At 46.7% G+C, this 25,889-nt stretch overlaps 1 protein-coding gene across 1 annotated transcript in view; it reads left to right on the forward strand.

The window, feature by feature from the left end:
• LOC147414798 (uncharacterized) overlaps positions 1 to 25,889 on the forward strand; it is a 57,332-nt gene that overhangs the window by 27,759 nt on the left and 3,684 nt on the right. The window contains exons 6-18 of the mRNA XM_086470838.1: positions 9,858 to 9,904; positions 11,436 to 11,512; positions 12,584 to 12,609; positions 13,660 to 13,787; positions 14,315 to 14,381; positions 16,055 to 16,182; positions 16,357 to 16,402; positions 18,711 to 18,841; positions 19,413 to 19,494; positions 20,002 to 20,069; positions 20,936 to 21,026; positions 23,437 to 23,564; positions 23,931 to 23,994. Of these exons, the coding sequence (XP_086326964.1) occupies positions 9,858 to 9,904; positions 11,436 to 11,512; positions 12,584 to 12,609; positions 13,660 to 13,787; positions 14,315 to 14,381; positions 16,055 to 16,182; positions 16,357 to 16,402; positions 18,711 to 18,841; positions 19,413 to 19,494; positions 20,002 to 20,069; positions 20,936 to 21,026; positions 23,437 to 23,564; positions 23,931 to 23,994 (1,083 nt within the window). The remainder of the gene's footprint in view (positions 1 to 9,857; positions 9,905 to 11,435; positions 11,513 to 12,583; positions 12,610 to 13,659; positions 13,788 to 14,314; positions 14,382 to 16,054; positions 16,183 to 16,356; positions 16,403 to 18,710; positions 18,842 to 19,412; positions 19,495 to 20,001; positions 20,070 to 20,935; positions 21,027 to 23,436; positions 23,565 to 23,930; positions 23,995 to 25,889) is intronic.

A 25,889-nucleotide genomic window follows, 5' to 3' on the forward strand; every position in this document is an offset into this window, starting at 1 on the left:
TTAACACTTTCTTGCAGCTTGTGGATTCTTCTGGATGTCTCGCAGGGAAGGTCCAATTCCTTAAAAAAAAAAAAAATTTGCCGGTAAGTGTGTTATTACATAGCTGATGGAAACTGTTTTGCTTTGTTACCTCTCTCAATCCATGTAGCAGCAGTCCAGAAATTCCCAGAGACTCATGGATTTGGGGCAGAAAGCCACTGGATAAAATTGTCTTGGCAAAATATTCAGACAAGACTAAAAATTTGCTGGTGACATGGCATGCCCTGGACTGCTCTTGCACAGACCCAGCCACTGTTAAATGGTCATTTCTTGTTTCCAGCCAGACATTGCCTAGTTGTGGCTTCTAGCCTTCGGATCCTGTTATTCCTCTGCCAGACTGAGGAGTCCATTAGCTGTGACAGGCCAATCAAACATCTCCTAATTGATCTAGTGATGTGGTTACTAGTGACAACAGGCAGATGAACTTAATGACCCAGGAGGTCCTTTCCACTTCTACGTTTTATGGAGGGTAGTGCAGTGTTAATGCCAGAGTGAATCACGGGTGTATCTATCCTACATCTTTGGAAGCAGGCTCCATGGCATCTCCAACAACTGTGATGAACAAGGCAAAGTGTGTCCCCTAAAGTCAGCACACCAGGAAAAACAGCCCATGGGAATAAACATGTAGGGCAATGAGTACAAGAAGAAAACAGCATTTGGACACTGATAGTTGTATGCTCCGTTTGGTCATGAGCCAGTGACAGGTGGACAGACCTTCTGGACAGGCAGTAACTCGCACAGGGATGAACCTCTGCAGTGAAGGCTGCTGGATGGTATGACAGAGCTGCAGAAGGACAGGCAGCAACAGATCTGAGTGAACATGTACTAGATTCAGGAGAGAGAGAAAGGAAAAGGACTCTGCAAATACAGGAGACTACCTTGCTACAAGCAGAGACTTACTGAAATAAAGGGGGAATTCCTGAGGCAGCAGCTCAGGCCCTGCTCCCCAGCCCCAGGGCTCTATCACTGGGCTCCCTGTTTCAGTCTTGCCAAGGGGAGGTCTCCTTTTTTAGTTCAGACTTTACATAAAGTGTAGCCACACTTGTACAGATGTGTTCACATGCAACAGCTCGTGTGTGGCATCATTAGCTCCCACAAAAGGTGCAAATGCAAACTTAGTAAATCCTGTTCAGAAGACTCCATTCCTGCAGCCCAAATCTTGCATTATGACCTTATTTTCAGTTGGGAAACAGAGTGAATGCAATCCCAGCCCTGGAAGGGACCACAGACTGGAATATCACAGCAGGCCCCCAGGAAAGACAATTTTGCTGTTGGTCTTGCACAATCATGGACAAACAGTTGGAGTATGTTCAGCCAAGACCTGGGATATTTTAGGATAAGGTGAACACCAACAGGAGCTGGGTTCCTTTGCTGCATACTGCCTAATTGAAGCTTTATTCGTTTTACCCTTCTGCCAGGCACTGACTGGTGATGAAAAGGGCCAGATCATGATCTAGATGTTCCTTGAAAAACTGAAACAGCACTGATGTGTCTTTCCCCGGCCTTGTTTCAGCTCTGGGACGCCGTTGGTGTCTGCCACATGCCACTCCCACTAGCCAATTTGCTAATCAATCACTGCTGGTGAACATGTTGCTTCCCACTGCTGTCATTAAGAATTTGTTAGCTGATCTGCTCCACCATTAGACTGGCAACCTGGCTGCAATGGGTTGCTTATTAAGTTGGATATGGGTGCACAGGCTGGTGTGTTGTGTGAAACGGTGTTATTAAATGCAACTGAAAAGCCACAGGTAGTTAAATGTAATGAGGTAAACCTCAGGACTTCCCATGGTGAGCTCACTCCTGCTGCAGGGATAACAGAGCTCTGCATGTGGGTAAGTGTCTATGGAAAAGGCAGGGTTTATAACAGCCCTTGGGGAAACAGGTTGGCTTAAATGTGTGCTGAACTCACATGAAATGCACGTGCTTGAGAAGCAGCCAAGGGGACTCTGAGGATGGTTTGCAGTGACTGAGGGAATGCTTCAGACCATGCCAAACAGGAAGAAAGAGCCCAAAAGACCCTCAAACTCTGAGAAAAGTTCCTTCCCCCTCTTTGATGGAGAGTAAGTGGGGGGTTGGAGCGTAGAGCAAAAGGAGGAGACAACAGCATAGGTGCAGTCCCTGGTGATGTAGAGAAGGAATGTGGCTCACTCTTCTCTCTCCTCTAGAAGAAAAGCTGAAAAAAGACCAAGGCTGCCATGGCAATAGGCCATGTCTGCTGGAGGTGTCTTTAGCTCAGCAGATCACCAATCGGTGAGTGTTTAGCACTCCTTTTGGGAGGCTTGATTCATACCTACAGGGAAATCCAGAGGCAGGCCAGACCCAAGGGGGCAGGCAGGACCTAGAGCATGCCTTCCTGGGCATGGTGTGTACCAGCTCCCTGTCCATGTGGACAGATGCTCAATGGGGTGTTTCTTCAGCCTTCTTGTGGTTCAGAGCACAGCCAGAGCAACCTCTTCTTTGCTCAGTATGAACAGAGTTGCTGGTGTTTGGCCAGAAGGTATTGCGTAGACAAGTCCTGGTGTCAGGCACTAAACAAGGCTTTGCTGTGGGGTACTAATGTCAGAAGCCTCATATTTGTGTGTAAGGGAACTCATGCTAGCTGGAATTTGCCATGGTGTTCTAGTGCTGTTGCCAGAAAAGGCCTGGCAAACACTCTTGCCAGAGCATAGGGATTATCTGTTCAGTAGCAAATGTATTAGCTGATAATCGGGTACAAACTTGCAAGGAATTTGATGACTGTGGACTTGTACCCTGGAGTATTTGACCACAGTGCAGAGGAGCAGACTCCAGGGTTACACACTGAATGCCCACATGAAATTTGGGTTTTGGTGTATGAATGGAGACAACTGAGCAGTGAGAACTGAATGGAGATGTTTTCTTTAACTGTGTTAGACCTAAAGCAATTCCCCAAAATCCTGATGTGTTTTTGGTGACCCTTCTCCCTTTTGAGGCATCAAGGACTGTGCCATTATCTTTAAGGTTGAATATTCCTTTAGCAACCAGAGTGATGCTATTCAAGGTATTGACAGTATTTGATAGCATGCCTCCCTTTCCCATAAATAGGTGGTTTTTTGCATCTCGCATAAAGGGACAAGTCTCCTTTTCCCTAGGTACTGCCACATCATCGGCACGTCAGGGAAAAGCTGTACAGTGGCTGAAAAGTAACAGTCATGGGTGCCTTGAAAATGTTCTGTGGCTTTTAATTTAAAAATAGGGGTCCTTGACCGAATTCGAATATTTATGTCAGTTGTATGCTCTCTCCTAAATTTGGGGGATATAGAAGGAGAAACAGATTATGGAAAATGCATAGTTCTCATGCAAACATATTCTACTTTGAGTTGTAGCTGCTTATTTTTTTAGTGAAAAGTTGGTAGTTTTCTTTGGAAATTGGCTTACAGTTCTAGTTGCAATCCATGGCAGCAGATGCCTCTAGTAATGACACTGATCTTCTGGATACATGCACAGAAATGCCTTATTCTCAATTACCTTCTACAGAGCAAAGAAATTTGGGATCCGATCTTCCTATAGGTTCTTACAGAGGAATGGCTGATGCCTTGATGGGTCACGTGCACGGCTGAAGGCACCTGCTATCAGCCTGGCTGTGGGATAGGGGAGAGATCAGAGTTTCACAGTGTAATTAGCGGAGTGGGGCGTGGTGATACTATAATCTAAGAGCAACCAACACCCACATGGGGCGTGTTTTTGGCCTCCTGCTGTTACTGCAGTGATGGGTACTGGCACTTAGGCCACCACACCCTCTGGCCAGTTCACATGCTGTAGGGCCTTTGCTACTGATAAAACACAAATAATAATTTTGCAGTGAGAAAAACACTATGTTCTTGTTCCTTGTTGTTCAGGTGGGGACGGCTGGTGACAAGGGTTGTTGGGTGATATGGAAGGGCTCAGTCCTTACTGGAGGGCAGGCTATTGGTACCCTGATTGGAGTGGCACTGACAGCGTCCAGCTGGCAGCACAGGATGGGGCAGTGTTACTCAAGTGGGTTATTTTGTGCTGCGTAATCCTTAGCGCACTGTGCTTATGGGCTCTCCAGGCAATTCTCACTGTCCACAAGAAAATAATCTCAGGACACTCTTTTCTTCCTCTGAAATTCTGCTGTTTTAGTAGCCCCGTGACAGTCATTGTCTTTTATTTCCATGTGTGAGTTGAAGCCAGAGTCACAAAAATTTCTACTTTGTTCCTAAACAATGGGGCTGTGTTTCTTTGCATGATGACTCTAGCTTTTCAGCCGGTGTGCTGTGCTTCGCTTCTAGCTGTGGCCCGTGGCTGGTGCTCAGCAAAGGCTGGAAAATACCCACAATGAATCTGGGCAGTTACGCAATGCTGCACATGAAGTAAAATTCCTTTCTAACTCCTGCAGGCGATCAGTTTACGCCCTGAATGATGAGATTTTGATTACCCTTATCTAAGTTACAAATACTGTTAACGGCAATGAAATCAGCTAGCTCTGGTAAGGTCCATCAGAGCACAGATCTTGGTGGCCTTCTGAGGCTGCAAGTCCTTTGCAGCTCTGTGGGGCATCGTGGTGCTTTGCCATGAAGAATCCTTTCGCTGTGCAGATGTTACTTGCTGAGGCCTTGTAGATCAAAACCCAGCTCCCACCATCTCCAGCCCAGCAATTTTCAATGAGCGTTGACAGTGGGAATGGCAGGCTGCTTCCTCAGAGTTGGCGGGGAGAGCTTGTTGCTTCAATGCTAGATCTCCTTCTGAATGCAGAGACTGGTTCCAGCATCCCCAACCCCACATGGCATTGGTTATAGCTTGGGGAGCAACTTTGCTCTCCCAGTGAGCACAGTTTCCCAGGGCAGCTTCATTCTTTTGCGAACAAAAGTTGTTGAGCTGTGGGGAGGCTCCTGGCTGGAAGGTAGGACCTTTCCACAGCTGGACTGAGACTGGCAAGTGGAATGAGACTGGATGGTATGTTAGACACTCTGTTGCATCTCCCCCCTGGATTCCTCTGTCTTATATTTTACGTCCAGAAAAAGATAAGTATATACATAAAAAATCCAATCTAGCAGTAAGCCAGAGCTGCTTGTACCCTTCAGCCTGATGGGAGGGAAGAAGAATTGATAAGTTGATCAGTTTTGATGGCCAGGAGAGATCAATAGGACCAGTCGGTCTGGTGTTCTGTGCAAACCAGACCATAGATGATACTAGTGATTCCTGTACTAGGCCTGTCTGAGAGATGGCATCGTTGTTTTGACTTGTGGGAGGATCTCTCGCACCGTAGGGATGAATTCCAATATAAGACCAGGGATGAATAGACTGAAATAGGTGTGACCCTGAGGATAATGCGGCCTTCTGCATCTTAATGTACCCATATGTGAAACACAAATAATAACAGGGGAACCCTGTAGGGATTCATTAGTCCTTTGAAGATGGCATGTGTTACATGCTATTATTGTGATCTTCCAAAGTTGGCCTCATCCCTGCCTTTTGGACATACACCTCTCACTGTTGCTCACTTCCTGATTCATTTCCCCCTCCTCCCCGGCACTGTCAAGCTAAGTCAGCAGTGACAAAGGCCTGTCCAGGATAGTCAGCCACATGGCATGGTGGCTCATGGCCTGGGAAGGGTTGCAAAGATGAGGCCCGTGCTCTGGTTCAAGCACAGAATGCTGGAAATTGCTGCCATTGCATTGCAGATGTGACAAGGAGACCCAGACCTTTCAGTGCTGGAGGATGTACAAATCACATGTAAGACTCTTCATAACCCAAGATGGTTTTTTATGACTTTTAGATCAGAGCTAAAAGATGCATTTGGGCAGGAAAGGAAACCTGGTGACAGAAAAAGGGCACCACCTGTGAGACATTGGGTCTGGGGAGGATGCAGCAGGTACTGGATTTAGGGGAAGTTGTTAGATGCTTTTGGTGCACAGAGATTTGCAACGTAACTAATCCAAAATAAATTTATCCACATTCTTTCCTTTTGATGCAGTAAGCCCACTTGACACAGATTATTTTTTTTGTGTGTTTTATTCTTCAGCAAAGCTTGTTGCTATGCTCTGGACATACTTCTGAAATGCTTTTTGCTCAGGCTCCACGTGCTCTAGGATGCACAGGACTTGCTGTGCACCTGATTCTCAGAGGTGGATGAAATTGGGAAATTCTCATAATTCCTCTCTTGGCCTCTTGCAAGTCACCCTCCTAGGTGAGCTGCCAGAGAGGGCATAGTGCTCCAGGATGCTGAGAATTAACACACCCTGCTGCATTTGTATTGGCAGCAATGCAGCCGGGTGATGTGAAATCAGCTGCTGTGCTGCTGACCTGGGTTGCATACTCAACACAATGGTGGGAAATGAGCAGCCACTTGAAGGACTTTTCACTGGGTCAGACTGCTGGAGCTCTGCTTTGGACTCAGGAAGCTCATCCTGGCTGAAGAAAAAGGACTGTGATCCTTGGGTACCTGCAGTGATGGTGGGATTTCAGGATGACCAAGACTTGTTTCCCTGAAGATCTGGGCAGCACTCACCTGAGGGTACATACCAACAGGGGAGCTCTGAGACGTGGCTGTCACAGTCCAGAAACTCAAACTCCTTTCTATTGGCTTGGGGCTGACTGGCTTGTTGGCTGATCAGCAACTGGGCTCTGGCCACAGAAGTGCATGCAAGCAGAAGAGCTTTGTCCAGTGTCATAAACCTTGCTCTTGCACGGGATGTGTGTGGATGTGTGCTGGGGAGATGGGTGAGACTTGTAGCTCTTTTTGCAGCAGGGTCTAGCCCAGGGTGGGTGCATAACTGGGTGTCTCTAGGGTGCAGGAAGCCATCCTGACATGGTGGTTGCCAGCCCAGAGGAGTCCTTTTCCAAGGCACTAGGCAAGATGTGCAGAACAGACCTCTGTGGGCAACACTTATGCAAATGCAGCCCAAAAGGCTATATTAGCTTGCAATGTTAGCAAGGTAGCACAATAATCTTCTCTTGATACTTCTTACTTGACAGCTGCAGATGAGCCCAAAGTGAGCTGCAAGGGGTTGTGTGCTCTGAACCTCAAGTGTTAATGCTGAGAAGCTGATTAATAAAATACCCCATAAAAATGAGTATGTGTCTTTGAAGTCTCTGCATTTTGAAATGTCTCATTTTGCAGGTGTAACTCATGAAACATTGCTGAAGTTGAGAGCGCTGGACTGTGCTTTAGCTGTGAAGCAAAATGCCATCTACTCTAGGTTTCCTTTGTTAAATATGCCAAGCAACTGTGCCTGCTTTCTTTTAGCCCTGAGGATCACTGGGTTGAGAGGGGTGTAGTGGTTGGTTGGAAAAAAAAAAAGAGAAGTTTGAGTATTTCAGAGAAATTGTGTTAAGCAGTGGTGCTGGTGGGGTTCCTCTGGGGGATAAAAGAGATAGCGGGGAGGTAAAAAGTGTCAATCGGGACAAAAAAGGACAACTATGGTGGGAATATAGGCATGTCTGTAGTTTTGTTAGAAATATGTGGTATCTAGTTTTCCTACTTATGTTACTTTCCCCTGGAGAAGAATAACTTCACTTCCCTGGAAGAGGAGAGCAGGGGTTGGGACCTGGTGTCGATGGCTGCCTGTGCTGGTGTGAACAGGGCACCTGGAGACATGGAAGATCACAAACCACCTGAGAGCATATGCTGGGACCTCTGAGGCTGTGAAGGTTGTGGTGGTGTGAGCTTAGCTGCTGCTCAGGAGGAGGGGTGAGCAGCATTGGCAGTGGAGACAAGCATGTGTTGCTTTTCCAGTCTGGTCTAAGGACCCAGTAGTGATGTTGGGTAAAGTCCCCTTTGCTTGCTGAGAATCACATCGATGATACTGAGGCTGCAGCACTGATTGCAGAGATGTGAGCTTTCTAGGGGGGTAAGGGGTGGGGAAAAAAAGCTAAACAGTGCTGTGAAGGGGACTGTCCCTGGCAGCAGTGCCAAAGTAGGTGAAATATGGGCTGCATATCCTTATCTGTGCTCATTTTGTCCTGCTGTAGTAGCTTTAGAGACCTGACCCAAAACACTGCCTTAATCTGGGTTGAGAATGGGGCTGCACAGCTCATGCTCTCAAGCATTGAGGGCACCCTCAGCACTACTTGGGCTGGAGACTGGCATTCAAACAATGAAGATCTTCCAAAGCAGAGATGGATCAAAAAAAAACAACCCCCAACCAAAAAAATCCCCAAATAAATCCTTGCCTCCACCCCAAAACCCACAACCAGTTATAGTGCCAGGAAGCTTTCCCGTGACAAACATCCCTAGGTGATGCTAAACCCATTAGAAAGGAGGTGATCCCATCTGCAAAACAGTGCCATGCCACTAAAGGGAAGAAAAACGGTTTTCTCAGAGGACAAGGCATCTCAGTTATTTTTATATATCTATAGATACATTCCTGTGCAGGCACAGGCTGTGAAGGAGTGAAATGTGGGAACATCAGAAAATGGGAGAACTATCATAGGAAAGGGAGTGTAAGCATGTTCATCGCTAATTGGGGTGTGAATCATTTGGCTGCTTATTGGACTCCCTTCCTCATTCTCCTCAGGACCCTGAAGAGAGGAGGTGAATATTGCCTGTAGTTGTGTCCTGCCCAGCTTGGTGGCTGTAGGACTTGGTCCCTAGGACTCCTTACAACCTCTTGGGTTTTTACCTGACAGGAGTTTGCCTAAATTTCATGTTATGCTCCCATTTCTCCTGCGTTTTCCTAGTTGTGTCTCCGTTATTGTTATTTATCCTGTTTTTCTAGCAGAATGCTGTGGAAAATGCACCCAGTAAGACCTGTCCTACCAGGCATAGCATCATTACATTGTGTTTACTTTTCCAAAATTTTAACTGAGATGTGAACAATAGGGTCTATTTAATGCCTCTTCTTGCCCTCGGTTGCTTTTCTCAGTGGCCTATTGCTCTTCAGCTGTTTGGCATATTTTTTAAATTAAGATTAGCAAGGTGCAATACTAAACTCATAGCTAAAGCATCAGGGTCATCTCTCCTACAGATCTGATCCTGCAATACAGACTCCTATGGAAATTAATGGGCTGTCTGGATTCCAGTGTAGGACTGAGACTTTATTGTGTAAATCCATCAAGAAAGGCAATCAAGTGAGTCAGGCAAGGTTTATGTTTAATACACTCTTGTTGTCATCCCTCATTGTTCTGCTCAGGTTTCCTTTTATAACTCAAGCACACAGGAGCAAATCCTGTTTGAAGTGGTTTGAAGACCATATAGCTTTGCAAGGGTCTCCCCATCCCCTGACATCACATTTCATACCATTGGTGGTTTTTTAGGAGTTTATAGTTACGCAGTAGTAATTGAGAGAGAAATTACTTTTTTTGTTGTTGTTTAGAGATTTGGTACTGAACGTGGTTCTGGCTTTGGTATCAAGGTGTGTTTGAGCCATTGTGACCTTCTCCCACAGATTAGTTGGGTATAGCTGGTGGACAGACTGCTGCAGTGGTGGGACAATGGGAGAGACACAGTGGTCTCAGGGCCCATCTGGGGTCAGGATCTGGGTCTGTGTCTCTATTTCCTTGACTCTGCCTACACTGCCAGGCCAGGAGCTGCTCTCACCTGGCCAGCCTGACTGGGTCTGGTATCTGTTCAGGAACAGGGTGATCAGCCAGCTGTCTTAAAACAGGGAATCGTTTCAGTTCTCTGTAGAAATAGAGCTTTTGGAGGAAAAGAAAATCTTGAAAATAAAACCCATTTAAAAATGCACCTCCCCTCCCCAAACCCTACCACCTCATGGCTGACTCATGGGAAGACACCTGAAAAGAATGTCTCTTGTTTTCATTGTTCAAATAGAGTTCCAGCTCTATCCACTTTTAAACTACCATACACTTTTTTTTTTTGCTTTTTTCCATTCCAGATCTCTTCCAATCTCTCTCAAGGATTTACCAAGACATGCTATATCAGGTTAGTTTACTTCTCTCCCTGTTGGCCTCTCCTCTCATTCCATGCCCAAATATGCATACAGAAATTATCTCATGATTTGGGGCAGCACACAGCTCTTCAGATCTTCCATGAAACATCTGTATGACTTCAGGCAGTTTACTTCTCTGTTCCAAACTCTCCACTGTGAACCTGCACATGATTTTGCTTTGAGTTGAAAAGAAACGTTAGGGATGACCACACGCCAAATCAGGACTCTACTTACCTGGCTTTGGGTCCAGTTGTAAACACTAACAACTATTCTGATCTGAGAAATGTGTGGGAGCAATTTATTACAAGGATTTATACTGAGCTGTGTTAGCCTGTCTCGCCAAACATATTTGTCATGCAGAAGTATGTTTTCTTCCTCAGATGGTGCTGACCTGCCTCTCTGCATAGCTGCAGCCTGCTTGTCTGTGCTCGAGCCCCTCATTGTTCTGGTCTGATTGACTCATTTATCTACCTGTTTCAAACCTTGCAGATGGCTTTTCTCTTCAAATTCTCCTCTCTTCACTGGAGAACAAGGTATACTTCTTTCCACATAAATCACATTCCAAAACTTTGTCATCTTTATTTTCCTCTCTCGAGTCTCCTGAGAAACCCTGCATGGGATGACCACCTTAATTTTTATCTCTTCTTTGGGAGAGACCTGATCATGGCTACTTTGCTGGACCCTTTAACATCAATAACAACACATCTCTGAGCACCTATCCACTTGAAGAGTGGTATCAATATGGTCTGCCAGGTCCCACGCGGGCTGAGAAAAGGTTTTTGCTAATAACACTGCAATTTCTTCTGAAGACAACAGGGAGAGATGAGGAAGGGATGGGGATTCAGCAGTATGGTTTTTGCATTAGCACAGCTGTTAGGTGAACTGTAGCAGCAAACTCAAAGAATTTCAATAAGGCCTTAAACTTGTTGTTCTTCAGCCTTGCCTGAATGCTTACTATTTACATTCACACTGAGGTGCTTTACTAAAAGCAGACTGACTTCCACAGGTCTTGAGTGACCCGGCCTTCCTGTTGTCTCTGCTGGAGCCAAGTTATTAAAATAAACCCCCTTCAGCTATTTTGTTGAGATATGAAAGAGTATTAGTGGTGTGCCGAGTGAGGTACCTCTGTCTTACGAACCACCCTAAAGATGGCAAGAATTCTGTCTGCATGGGGAAACCGAAATGATCTATTTATAATTTTCTTACCTTGACAAAATGCAGGGAGTGACTCAAATATGTCCCATCCTTATGGAAATTAATTGTGTTAATAGGATCATTAGAATTTACAGCTACTGTCATCAAACTGGTTTTTGCAGCTAATGATGGTTCTTGGGAAGGTTACGTCATAACAAAGGCGGAGAATCTGGTCATCTATATATACGTGATCTGACCTGAGCCCTTTCTTTGGGTTTCATTGAGCAATGCACTAATAGAGTCAACGTACGCAAACGGCTGCCACCCTCACCATGAAAATAGAAGGTGCCTCAGTGGTCCTTGCTCTGGCATTTTTCTGCTTCTTCTCAGGTTAGTAATTTCTGATATTCTCTGTGCTGAAATCTGGGACTGGCAGAGGACACAGCCTGGGAGCTCCTGTAAAGACAGTGAGAAAGAGGATTAGAAAGCCCTTTTTCTCTTAAAAAATAACCAGAAGACCATAATTTTTTTACTGTACTACTTGTATTGATTTAATATAACACATTCTTGACAATAGCTCTTTTTCTTCTATGTAAAAATGGTGAAGTTCCACTGAGAGATGAAAGTATCTATTTTTAGTAGAGTTAACAGTTTAAGAACAAACAATCAAAAAAACCCCTCAGTTGTTTAAGTGGAGGAATACAAATTTCCAACAAGACTGAGTTTTTGCGTAAAAAGCTTGACTTTGAACAAACGTGTAATACAATTTTTGGTAAATTCAGAAAAACGGGGATTTCTTGTCAACCCTCTTACTTTTTTATATGGCTACAATAGAGAGACTTTGGTAGGAGTTTAGGCTTGATGCAATGGTCTTCCACTTTCCTGCCTATTTCTGTTGATAAAGAGCTAATGGAGGATTTCTTGATGGTTCCCTGTGATGCTGCTGACGATGTAAGAGAAAAGGATGAAAGATGTATTACACCAGCTCTAAGGGGCTTAGTAGAAAGAAACTTATCAGCTACCCACCTGGTGACTCATTATTAATTTAGTGATTTGTGTGAAGTACTGCAAATGGAATGGGCCTTGAAAAGGAATTTGAAGGTTTGGACATACAATGATATTACGGGCTAGGTCTGGTACCCTAATTCTAACTGAAGATGAAGATAGTAAAAAACATTTGGGTAAGATTGATACCACTGCCAAGCAGTGCAGTGGAATAACAGAAATGGTTACTGAATCGCCCTTGGAACTTGGATTTTAAGGCTGAGAAAAGTAACACAGTAAAGGAGGGCACAAAGATGCAAAAAATGGATGTGCTTTTGCATTTGAATGACAAAGGCGCAATGTTCCAGAAACTGTCTAATGCCCAGTCCTTTCTATCGGTGTATAATAACGTATTGGATTAGCTTTTATCTAGAGGTATTTGGGTGGATTAGAAAACTGCATTTTATAAGTATTTTAATTAAATGCTTTTGACTTAAAATTTCCCTTCAAAGATTTTGTATGGTTTCATTACTGGGTATTTTTTTTTGTCGCAGATGTTGCCAGCCAAGCTTCGATTAAGGCGAGTCCAACCTCTTCTATTCTGATTCTCCTTTTGTTTTGCCAGCTACACTGTTTAATGCATGCTCCGAGCAAAGTCATTTAGACAGACTATACTTAAATATCATAATGCTTTTTCAGTGCTGGAAAATTTCTCCATGTTTAGAGACAATACTTTTGTGATACAGCAATGGCTCTAGCTGACAGTGTATGTTTGGTGCGCTATGCTGAGCACACATCGGAACAGCTCTGGGCTGGAAATCTCATGAGATGAAGTTAGAAATGGCATGAATTATGTTTCTAATGATATTTCAGAATTTTGCTTCTGATCCAGCAGAAACCCCTGCTTCTGATAATTCCCAAGTTTGATAATTAAAAGAATTAAGGCAAGCCCTTTGATTCCCAGAAAATTATTTGATTCAATGACTGAGAAGTCAGCTCCGTTCACATTTTAATCAAACAGCTTGTCTCTTTAGTAAAGACCCTTTTGGAAAATATAGTAGCCAAAAATAACTAAATGGTTCATTGATTCTCCCTAGTCTGCATTTCAGTTACCCAGCAGAAGAGACAATTGGTTGCTGCAGCACTATACAATATTACAATCTCCTTCCTAAGGGGACTGTACTTCTCTGTCTTTCAGTCTTGCACCTGAATCGCTCTTCAGTCACTCTGGTTGATTCATTACTCTTGCATCCCACTGGAACTTCTAGGGCTATATTTTCTGCTCTCAACTAACCTCATAACAAGAGTCCTCCCCTGCAGCGGGTAGCAATTTGCAGCTGTATGCAAATTAAATACATATTCCTTTTCCCATAAATAATGGCCCTTGCAATAGGTTTTGAACTTGCTCGTCTCTTCTGCCTCGGGAGCCATGAGCGGGGCTCTGGGTGCAGCCTGTACCACGTGTGGTGTGTGGCGAGGGATGGGGATGGGGAGTGTGGCAGCCTCAGGCCTGGTGTTGAACAGACTATTGCTACAGCCCACCCAAAAACGCTTAAATGTGAACAAACTGTTCTTAGGATCTTGATGGCTCCTGAGGGAGCCTCCACTGACTGTCCTCTGTGCTTTTCAGGATGAGTGCATGAAAATTTGGTCGCTTCTACGCAGCGGGAAGTTTTCCTGTCCCACTAACAAGGAGCCTGTCAGCAGCCCGGATGGCAAAGCAGATCTCAACAAATGCATGATGTGCCAAAGGCTGCTGTGAGTATCGACCGCCCACCGGCTCCCATGCTGGCTCCAGCAGCTGTCCTGCCCATCTGCAGCATGTCCTCTCCTCCTGTAGTGATGAGCCCACTCTTGGGAGGCTCCGTCATGTAAAATTGTAGTCCTGGGCTGGACAGACCAGTTAGTAACTCTTCAGCAAACCTGTGAACCCAGTAGCTCTCTCCAGCTCATCACTTGGCGGGGACACACTGCAGGGTGTGAGGAGCAAATCCAGGGTGAAAACATACATGGATTTAGTTTCTTGTTTCCATAGATGGTCTTTCATAGGATGGAAACACCTCTGGATGTTAGGCAGAGAGAAAGGGTGGCAAAATGTCCCCAGTCCAGAGATGCTAAACACTCCAGGCATGTCTCCTAAGCCAGAGCCTCAGTGCCGGTCCGTCCCACCGCCTTGTGCAACAGGGAGGTGGGGTTGGCAGGACTGGCCTTTAATCACTAGCTGTTTTGGTTTTATGTCCAAGGACTGCACGCTGCTCAGTCACTCATGCCTCCCTTTCTTCCAGGGAAAGAGACTCAAAAAACAAAGGGAGTGGTGGAGAGGCGAACAGGAATGTGAACTCCTTGGCACAGGTGAGGTGAAACATTGCTACCGAAGCCAGTTTTATCGGTGCACCAGCAGCAGGATGATGCGGTGGCACTGTGTCTTCTGCCTCTGACCCACTTTCTGAGTGTGTTTCCTTGTCTGTGGTGTGGGAAACGCTGGCTTGGCTGATGGGGAAGGGCACAGCAATGTGCCTACAATGGGAGCAGGGCGGATGTCCTCTGCCTTGGGAAGAGGGTCCAAAGGACTGTGAGATTTTGTGCTGTCCATGAGCATAAAAGATACAAAACTTCTTGTGGCTCCTCCCAGGCAATCTAGTCCCTATCGGGCAATTACTGACATGGCATGTATGGTCTGTGCCTGACCCAGAGTATAGGCTAAGGAGAATACCTGCCTGTTTATAAGGCACACTATTGGCATCTGACAAATAATTAATAGCAATGATGGTGCATGTGAGCTCTGACGAGGGCAGGGTGTGGGAGCAGGCTGGCTCTAATTGTCCCTTGTTTATCTTGTTGATGCACCTGGCTGGTTTCTTTTACCCGTAGCTGTTTTTCTAGATAGCAAGTCTTTATGTGGAGGGAGTTGTCTTTTTGAGCTTTGGGTTCTTATTCTAGATAGGAGTGAATTGGTTTCCATCAGATAGTGTTGGTTACAGTGATTTGTTGGGTTTTTTTACATCTGATTAAGCAGGTTAGCTTTCTAGCTCTTGTGTGTCTGGGCAATTTAAAGGCTTTGTAAAGCATAGCTGTCCTAAGGGAGACCTTTTTTTAAATGCCTGACTTGCCAAAGTGTGGTCCTGAAGGCAGAAGGACAGTTTCACAGTGTCAGGAAGAGACCTACACTGAATTTCTTTGTTCAGCCATAGATTTTCTGTCTGGCTTTCAGCAAGTAATTTTCTAGGCTTGGCTTCCCCATCTGCAGAGCCGGGATAAGTTATCAAACCATCTTTTCTACACAGTGTGAGAAGAAAAAAAAAAAAAGTATTACAGATCACACAGTGGATAACCTTAAAAGTGCTGTATATAAAAACCTGAAGACATGTAGCATGTGTTTCTTATGCTACAAACCTGCTCATGTGCCCTGAAAGTTATAGGAAAGCTGTTCAGAGGAAAGGAAGGATCAGGCTGAAATGCTTAAGCAGGTTTTGCTACAAAAGCCTTTTGTGAAAACAGTGCTTTAATTCAATTAATGCATAACATCATGTTAGGTGGAAGGTAAAAATGCCTACCTCTTACTCTAGGATACCTGGGAGTATGAGGTGTGCAAGGATTTTTTTTTTTAGGCCTGCAGCCTCATCTTTTTACTGTGCATGGATTCTAAAATTCTTGGTAGTTCTCTCATGAGAGATGGGAAAACTGACTTCCTTGTTCAAAATTCCCTGGGAAACTGTAGCTTTTATACTTCAAGAAGAACCTAGGTCCTTTGGGCAGGCTCTTGCATGTCTTATCTATTAGAAATAGAAATAAAGCTACCCTGATGCAAAAGACAAATCTGCTTATCTAAACATAGTGATTTATTTGTTTTATGTTGCATGCTATGGTTTAAGAGAACACATCAGGCAAACTATGGTTTTCCACTGAGTTACGCCTCAAGGAAACAAAACAGTGTTTGAAATTTAATTCATTGGTGGATAATGCTTTGTGGATTTGTGTCTCTGTCAGCATATCTGTGTCAAACCATGCTTTTGGTATTTCCACAGGATGACTGCCGAGAGTTTCGGGATCTGTTCAAGAAAGGAAAACTTTCCTGCACCAGAGAAAATGACCCTGTCCGGGATTCCTCTGGGAAGCAACACAGCAATAAGTGCATCATGTGTGCAGAGAAGTTGTGAGTAGAGGGAAAAAAAAACGCATTTTGTGTTGAGAAAGCGGCTGCTGGAGTGACCCAGCTGCTGATGCCAGCAGACGGGATTGCTCGCCCCTCCTGCAACTGATGGTAGGGAAAACCTCTTGCTCCCTGGAGCACTGTGATATTCACTTTCTCATCTTGCTTCTCTTCCAGCAAAAAGGAGCAGAAGTTATCTAAAAACAGACAAGGAAAAGATAAGGTGAGATTAAAGTATTAGGCAGGTCAATATAAAACTTTATTGGATTTTCACCCAAGGTAGAGAAAAAGCAACATTATTCTACCCAGTTGCTCTGTCTCCACTGATTTTATTTTGAGATCCACTTTCCTTTCCCTCCTTATTTCTTATTCATTCTCTTGAATCCCCCAAGTGAACAACCTGTGCCTGGACGTTATGGTCTATCCCCTTGACCTGTAGATCTAGGGACAGGCAAATCCCATCAGAGTAAGAAACCAGGTATGCTCTGCTGTCCTGAAACCTGGCTCAAGGGTGAAGAAATCAGTGCTGCTGAGGGTGTTGATTAGGTGAAAAAATCTAAATCTGAACTCTGCAAAGCTCAAGAGAACATTGTATTCTGGGAGGAGAGCTTGCACCTGTGCTCTCTCCATGGGCCTGTGTCTCAGTTTTAGCTTTTCTTGTTGGAAACTTTGTTCTCATGGAGCTGCCATTCACCACCTTTGCCCTGCCACTCTGCAGCCACTGTGCCCCTGTGCATTGATGCTTTGCTGGCAAAAGCAGCTCTGTAAGGGAGGCAAAAAAGTCTCTTTCCAACACTTGTCTTTCTATTTCTGCTGTGGTAGGGACTGGTGCGGTCCCCTTAAGCCTCGGTCTTGGGGATAATCCTGTTTCAGTGCTTTTCCTAATGACTTTGGCACAAAAAAATGGAAGCGTAAGTGAAATTTGCTGATGGCAAAGCTGGCAGGCAGTATCAGCAGAGGAGGATCAGCAGATCACTCAGGACTAATTGGATAGTGCTGAGGCCTGGAGTAATAGAAACAAGATAAAGTTTAATAACAGTGCAAGATCACACAGTCGGTGATTAACAAGAATCCCTGCTTGTCGGTTAGGAGTGACAAAGGATAAGAAAGCCTTGCATTTATTAGTGGGTCAGGGATGCGACAGGCCATGAAAAAGGCAAATGCAAGTCTTGGATGTACTCAGCAAGGTTTTTGCGGCAGAGGTTGGGAAGTTAACAGAGCTCCAGAAATGCTAGTTCAAAGGGAGACCATTTGAGAGAGGCTCAAACTCAATTAGGGGAAGGCAGATCTGTCTCGGAGGTGGAAGATTGGGGCACTGAGCTGGGCTGGTCACAGGGAATGAGGCACAGAGGGGCTAGGAGAGTTTTTCTGGGCTTGTGGGGAGGGAAAGCCTTGCCTGAACCACATGGGTGTGAGCACATGGTGGGGATGGGGAGAAGCAATGTGGAGCACCTCTGAAGTGGGATGCACACTTATTTCTGATGGGAGCAATGCAATGTGGCTGCTGGCTGCAGCAGGTACAGGCTTATCCTGTGCTGGATCATGTCTCTCCTACCCAGGGCTAGTTTGGCTCTAGGGAAATGTGGGGCTTTGTACTCTGAGTGTTTTGCCAGTGTTTGCAAAGCTTAGGAGCTGCAGGCTGAGGTGTCCTGGATGGGATGCAGGGCACAATGCTGGGGAAATCCTCCCCTAGCAGAGAGGACAAGGTGCTGGAAATTTCTGAGCAAAGCAGGGGATGAGGCCAGTGACCTGCTAAGGACCTTAATGCAATCTAGCCAAAAATCTCCTATGCACAAAATGGGTGGAAAATTGCAAGGGTTAAAACCTATTTGTAAAAAATAAAGGGCAAGTGGGATCCGGTTACTTATCCTCTGTACTTGCTGTTTGGAATTGGCTACTGCAGTGCCTGAAATAGTTGAAATTAGGGGGATTCAGTGTTTACATCATGTTACATAACAGGTTCCTGTACAGTGATTTTTGAACAGGGAACAAATTAATCACCCACTCTCCAAACAACCTTCCACTGCTCGCGGACTATTAAGGATGTTTGCATTGTGCTTTTATGTTTTAAGTGCTGCTGCTTGACTGACATGTCCCAGAGTGTGATTGATTTTGGGGATACTACTTGCTTTGTAAATGAAATTATTATCTGAGCTACAATCTCAGAAAAGGATGTAACTGTGTATTAAGGATGTTGGGACAAGCGGGAGGGACTTCATTACTGTATCGGTCACATCACTGGCATGCTTTAGATAGCCCGACAAGGAGAATAATAATTAGTCAGACCATACTAGAAAACTCCCAACACGTGCTGTGCAGGCAGAAGGACCCATTATTTTTCTGACTCACTCCTCTGTTTGTATGCTAAGTGGCTGGTACTGTACACCCTCTTCTCTTGCCCACACCCAGGCTCTCCTGTGATGCATTTGTGATTGTTCAATGCTTTTCTGGCAGGAAACCCCAAGTTTCTAAGAATAAGATCAATAAGGCAAGGAGGACAGGGTGCCCTAACCGCTGCCTTCCTTCTGCAGGATGACTGCAGTGAGTATCGCTCCCAGTTTGAAGCTGGTGGACGACTGTCCTGCACGAGGGAGAATGCCCCTGTTCGAGATTCCTCTGGCAAGCAGCACACCAACAAATGTCTCATGTGTGCTGAGAAGTTGTGAGTACAGCTTCCTCTGAGCAACAATAGCAGAGGGAAACCTCCAGCTGCAAAACTGCAACTTCTGTCTGTGGAGCTGCACCTGGGCAATGCCTGGGAGAGAGTCCCGAATCCCAGTGGCCCTCCGTGAGATGCAGTAGGGCTCTGGCCATTGCCCCTCTTCCCACTTCCCTTTCAGTGCCAAAGGCCCAGGGGCAGGTGAGAAGGAGCGTGGAGTAGAGGAGGAGAGAGAAGCAAGGCTGATAGAGAGCAGCCCCTTTCCCAGGGGACTGTTGGGTGCAGGCAGCTCCTGAGGAGTTTCCCACGCATGTACTTTGCCTTCCAGATGCTCTCTCTCTACTCCCATAGAGCATAAGCAGAAGCAGCCCTGATATGAAAGCAGCCACCTGGATCCAGGATGTAGCATACAGTGGGAATGGTGAGGAGAAGGGAGAAGGCTTAGAGGTGGGAATTAGGAACAGGACCACGAGGAACAGGGACTGTGGATGGGGAGGTGGTGCCTAGGGCAGTCCTGGGTGCTGGTGGCACTCACACTGCCATAGCACTCCCTTTTCCTCCTCTCTCCTTCCAGCAAAAAGGAAGCCCAAAGAGGAGGTCAGTCTGGTGGAACTGCCCAGCGCAACAAACCAGTCGCTTCAGGGAGCACAAAGCAGGTGACTTGAAGCTTGGAGTCTGCCCTGAGCTCAGAGAAAGGGGCTGGTGAGAGTCTGTGGGATCCTGATGGCCGGGGACTGTCTGTGGTCAGCCTGGAGCGATGATGGTGCTTGGGATGCTGGAACCAGACAACGATGAGGGAGAAGCAGGTTGTATGGCAAAGCCTCACTCATTTGTGGGATGGACCTGTGTGTGAGCATACAAAGTGGGCATGTTTGGACCTGACAGAACAGCCCCTCTTGCTTTCCTGGCAATGTGATGCTATATGAGAGATAAAGGGCAGGTTCAGACTCTCCACAATGCTGTAAACCCTCAGATTATAACACTTGGTGGGTATGGAGCAAGCATCAAACCTGCTTCTCTAAGAACAGCCCCACAATTCTTTGGGTCTGGGAGGAGTAGGAGGAGGAGGGAGGACAGGAGCTGCTTTAGCTTTGCTGCTTCTCTGGTTATATAAAAGTTGTTTCTATGTTTGGTTGTTGAATGTGATCCTGCCCCTTTTGCAGAAAAGCTGCGGAGGTTCAGGATCACAGCAGGGTGTGAACGACAGACGTCCCTTCTCATCGGGCAGAGGGTGAGTTCAGCAGCACCTGGCAGCCTGTCCCCACAACCACCCCACAAGCCCTGGCACTGGTTTTTGCCCCTTTCCACATACATGTTTTTTCCTCAGGGGGGTTAGGAGGCTAACTGGAGCCGAAATGGTTCAGTAGCACACAAGCAGCACTGTCTGGGATGGAGAATTGAATGTTATGGTGTTTGGTGCTCAGCACAGCACTTCTCCCCACTGGCTGAGCTGGTGATGGGGAAGACACGTAGAGCGGGGCATGTTTCTCATGCAACCCTTGCTCCTTTTTGGCCTTGACTTTCCTGTGTATGAAGCAGCAGTGATTGCTGTCCTCGAAATCCCTCTCGGGACACCTTTGCCCAGCAAATCCTGGCTCCTGGTAGGGCCCATGTCTGCCTGGCCCTGTCTCGTCCTCACCCACTGACTCAAAGGCAGTGCCTGGTACACCACATGCTTTCTGGGCGCACTGGTCAGGCACTCATTTGTTTTATAGCTGCTGGACCTGAGCAGGGCTTGGCTGCTGCTTTTTCAGAGCCTCTTCTGGGGAGCTCTGAGATTTCTTGGTTTTGGCTGGTGCAATCCCTTCATCTCCCCATCCACCAAGTGATGCCAGCAGACATGGGGGTGCAAAGCCCTGGGGTGGTGATGCTCTTGGGCTGAGCACAGGGCAAGGTTTGTCCTTCTGTTAGATGCCTCGCTGTTAGCGTGTGGCTGGGGGGCTTCTCACCCCTCCTGTCCTGGTGGGTGAGTGGATGCCATAGTACAAGCAGCTTGGACAACTGTGAGGGTCTGTGGGGAGGCTGGGTCTGCCCCGTGCTCCCCCTGTTCAGGAGTGATGTGATGAGCTGCCTCTCTGCTCTCTGTCTCCCTGCCAGCCCCCAAGGAAATGCGGCTCAGAGCGGTAGGAACTGCAACCCGGCACCTGGCCGTGAGGCGCAGAGCAGAGAGAGAGATGCCTACCAGCTGGTAAACCTACCTCCTGTACCTCTGATTGCAACTGCATGGGCAGAAATGGGGACCTGTCCCATGGAGTGCTCCTCTGCTGGTGCTGAGCTCCTTTCCCAGCGGCTACTCTTGTTCTTGCTCTGACCCTAAAGCTTCTCACTTGGCCCCATGTCCTTGGAAGGGTTTGAATGAGGGAGATAATTTTGTACCCTGATGCTAGCCCCTGCTAGACCCAGCACTGAAGCAGAGGGAAGGGGAGTGGGGCTGGATGTGCCCTCCTAAGCCAGCTTTGCTTCTGGGCTTGGCTTCCTTATGGAAATACGTCAGCTACTGGTCTTGAGCTCAGGCTGGATGCCTGGCTCACCTGTAGCCAAAGTGGGGTGAAGAGTGCCACCCCCACATCTTGAGAAGGTGCTGAGTTAAAGGACGCGGCCAGAACAGGGTGATGGAGCTGACCAGGGGATGAGGAGAAGGTTGGCAGGGGGAGGGAGCACATGCTAAAGGGAGAAACACTGAGTGATAGATGACAACTGTGTTTGGAATAACGTGGGAGGAAGGTGGGGGTGTCTGTTCTCCCTTGTCTCCATGAAAAGAAAATGCGATAGTTTCAGCAAAGCTAAAAGTGGAGAATATTAAACTAATAAGATAAAATAAGTTACCATAAAAAGGGTGACTAAACTGCGGATCTCACTGTCAGAGGGTGTTCTCAAGAGTTAGGATGACTGGAAAAATGACCCTTAATCCCTCCAGCATTTGCATACAGTAATTTAAAGAGCATTTTGGAGGGGATAGGGAATGTGTTTCTACGGGGCTGGAGGGACCTTACTAAACACTGCCTTAACTCTCTCTGAAGCTTCTGTCACTGACCGCTTTTAGAAAAGGGTTATTTGAGTTAAAAATCCCGGTGGGTGGTTCAGGTACAGCGATTTTGATGCATTCCAGAGGAAACATTAGGCATAATAAGGCCAGTCTGCTTCAGGGCTTAGTGGTATTTCCTGGTAGCACCGGAGGGGGAGCAGATGCTGTCGAGCCTGACTGACTAGAGGTGATTCAGAGAGCAGATCTGCTCCTCTTCTCTTTCCAGGGTCACCTGTGGGTTTTGTCACAGGCAGTTCCCCAGAGCCAAAGGCGTGGTGGCACTGGCAGCTGGCACCTGTGACATGTGGGGCTGCCGGTGGGGTGGCTGCCTGCCCCGGGCAGTAATGCAGGCACACGGGTCGTACTGCAGGCAGCAAGGTCTGGCGCAGGGGAAGGTATCTAGCAGGGAATTGTAAAGGTCAGCGTTATTTGCATTCGTGTCATCGGTAATTACCCAGACGAGGGAGGAAGCAGCACATTAATGAAATTAGCAAGTGACGTTTAACCAGCAGGTGCTATCACAGCACCCCAAGGTCACTGAACCCCTCATGCCACCTGGCATGAAACCTTCCTGCCCTGTGGTGATTCCTGCCCTGTAGTGCTGGTGATAAACCACCGTTTTGTGCTAAATGCTGCATCTGCAGGTGGGACAGGAGGCGGAATGTCCTCTCTGGCTCTGCTGCGGCTCTCCTCCAACTGCACCACTTGCAGTTGTCGCAACATGTTTTGCAGCACCTGAAGAACGGGATGGGAACCCATTAGTCACTCCTTCATCTCGGTCTTTTTTCAACACCTGGAGCAGAGGTGGGCGGCCAGGCTGAGGAAGGGGGCTGTGTGTGTGCCAGGGACCAGGCTGTGGTATCTCTGACCTCTGCTGTCTGAAACTTGCTATGACTCTGCAAACACCAGCCCCGGCGTGCTTGCAGGGTGGAGACCCAAGTGTGAGAGGCTTTATGGGGTCCCCAAAGGCCATTGCTTGTGCTGTGAGTTTGTCCTCGTTGTGCCACGTGTGGTTTGTAAGCAAAGGTGTGTCTCAATGTTCCTATTTCCAAGCTCGAGAGGAAACAAGAGGGCACCTTCAATTAGTTATAGCTGCTCTTACATGCTTGGGTCTCTTAACGCAGTGGGTGCAGAAGTTGTGGTGCGTGTCACGCTGCCCTCAGGCAGTGGGAGTCTGCTGTAGAGGTTTTTCCTTAATTTTGGCCAATGGATTTCATCTTCATTCTTAGAGATGAAATGGCATCGAAGTCCACATAAGGAGGAATAGGGACAGGCAGCAGAAACTTTTGTTGTCTTGTGGATCCCCAGTGAGAGAAATAAACCTGCCCTGGACCAAGGTGCCAAGGTGGGTCAGATGAGTGGGGCAGGGGGGGCTCTGTCCCCAAAAGCTTGACTGGCCAGTATAGGGAAAGACACTATCTTTTTACAAGTCTGGCCTTGCTGGAGGTGTGGTGGATCTGCTGCAGGGCAGAGGGGCCCCACGGCAAGGCTTGGTTTGTAAGTGCTTGTAAGTTGTGTAAAGGAGAGCCTTGCAAGGGAACCAGCACCAAATGTGATTTCTTTCTCTCTTCAGCTGGACTGTGATCGAATTCTGCATGGGGTAAAGGGTGGAAGGATTTTCTGCAGCAAATCCTCACAACCAGTCTGTGGCACTGATGGGAAAACATACAAAAATGAATGTGACTTGTGTTCAGCTGCCATGTGAGTAGGCGGAGAGATTTCAGTAATACAGGGCCATCCACCATTCCCGAGTGTCTTTTGCAGCACAGTGTTTGTTTTGATATATCATGACTCACTATCAAGTGTGTCCTTGGTGCCTTGCTGTTAAGCAAACATAGATCAAAATGCCTGAGATTAATCTGATGACAGCTAATTAAGATACACAACTTTCCAGAGTCCCCTATTCCCTTTCTTCCCCATCACAAGATTGTTTGGGGAATAATAAATGCCATCATACTGGAAGTAGCATCAAAGTATTAAGAAGTCCACAGAGTACTGTCATGCTGATGGCAGAGAGCTGTGGCATTACAAGTGAATAATAAGCGGTGTCTTGTCCTCCCTTTGCAGGAGAGCTTCAAACTACATCACGTTAAACTATCGAGGTGAATGCCGAAAGCCTGCCCCTGAAGTGGTAAGTGGCATGCCGCGGCTGGGCTGGGGAAACATCAATCTTTTCCTTTCCCCATGTGAAACTCCCCTGTTGGCACTGCCTTGGCTTGTGGGGGCCTGATCCAGGCAGTCACAATGGAGAGGGAAAAATGAGAAGTAGTTGGCAGTCAGTCACCAGCTGCCCTGCTGTGCTCTTCAGCAGTAGCTGGGGGTCAACACCTTGACCCTGCAGGCAAGTTGACTAATGGGTTAATTGAATGGACAAGTTAACTGAACTAATGAGTTAAAGCCGTGCTCTGCAGCTACCCCTCAGCCATGTGGTGCAGCATGCTCCGGTACTGTTAGGGTCAGCCTGGGGAGTCCTACAGATTGAGAGGGCTCAGCTGTACTGCAGGCTGGGAGGAAGAGGGATATTGGAGCCCCCATCTCCTCACTTTTTTTTTTTTTCATTCCCCCTTCCCCCCCACCCTGCCCGTCAGGGTGGGATGTTGCTGAGAGGTGGAGAAAAGTCACCCAAAGTGCCTCTTGGCTGCATGTAGCATCCCATTTCTCTCTCCAAGTGCATGCTGGGGAGCCAGCCTGGCCCCTGCATCTGTGGTGGGATTATTGGAGCCCCAGGAGTGGGGTGCTTATGGTCCAGATGTTTAAATACAGGTTCAGACTTGGATTTAATATACAACTGGGCCATAGTCTCCATGTTTTACCTAGGCTGTATGGTAGGAGAATGACATATCTGGGAAAATATCTAGCTTTCCTCCTGGGACTTTGAGGCCAGAATGACCAGAGCTGTGTGAACCATAAAGGGCTCATTTCCCAAATAATATCCGGGACGTGGTTGGGAAACAAATTTTATTCACTAAGAGGCATACTTTTGGGAAGGGTCTTGACCCTTGACATCTCGCGTGATCCCTCACAGCAGATGAGTCAAATATTTCTCAGTTATGCTTCGTCTTTCCAGTGGTAGCTCAGCAGTTTCCAGCACTCTGATTTGCAGCCAGAGTCTCCCAGTTTGTGTCCCCTGAGTGCACAGGATGCCCTGTAGCATCCAGGGAGGACTGTCCCCTGTACCAGCATGAACTCTTGAGAAACTGAATATTCATCCCCAGTGAAATACTTAGATTTGTTCCTACTCCAAACCTGGAGAGAATCAAAATATTGAAGCAGCCAAAGAGAAGTTCTGTAAAGTTCTGGTTGGGGGATTTGCCTTCTGAATGTGAATTTGGCATCAATGTGTTCATAGGCAATGAAGAGCTTTCCTGTGGGATAGCCTTCATGCCATAGCATCATGCCATGCCTTGCTCTGCTCAGTGCCAGGATGCCATCAGATCCCCAAAACATTAAAAAGTAAACATCCAGCTCCTCTTCTGTAAAGCAGCAGAGTGCTCTCAACTTTGTTTAAAGTTGAAGAAATTGGAGTGCAGAGACAAATAATTTTGCCTGTGATGGTACTGGAGGCCATCATGTCTTGACCCGAGAGTGGAGATGTTGACTTGTGTATTCTGGGGGTGCAGGGAGACCAGGCACTATGCAAGCCTTCTGGTGACTGCTGACGTTGCTCAAGACAGACGAGATTAGGTATACCATGGCAACTGAAAAATAGAGAGGATTCCCACAAAACTGTGACTGGACTGGAATTCCTTACTGTTTTGTGTTTTACCAAGCTGTTACAGCTCTCAAGCCTTTGCAATTAGAGGAATATGCCATTTACTGAAAGTCAGACAGCTTGTAGCTATGTTAAGAGTTCCAAGGAGAGTTGGATGCAATTATAAGGGAAAGTGATAAGCTTTTTCCTTGGGGCAAAAAAAGCCAAACATACCCCCCCCCCCCCCCCGACTTATTCTTTATTTATGTATATTATGTCACCTGAAGAGTTGGGCTAGAAATTTGTGGAGGCTTATGAATGATGTACAGAACAGT

This window comes from Leptosomus discolor, chromosome 10 (genome assembly GCF_034619465.1).
Source record: "Leptosomus discolor isolate bLepDis1 chromosome 10, bLepDis1.hap2, whole genome shotgun sequence".
Lineage (NCBI taxonomy): Eukaryota > Metazoa > Chordata > Aves > Leptosomiformes > Leptosomidae > Leptosomus > Leptosomus discolor.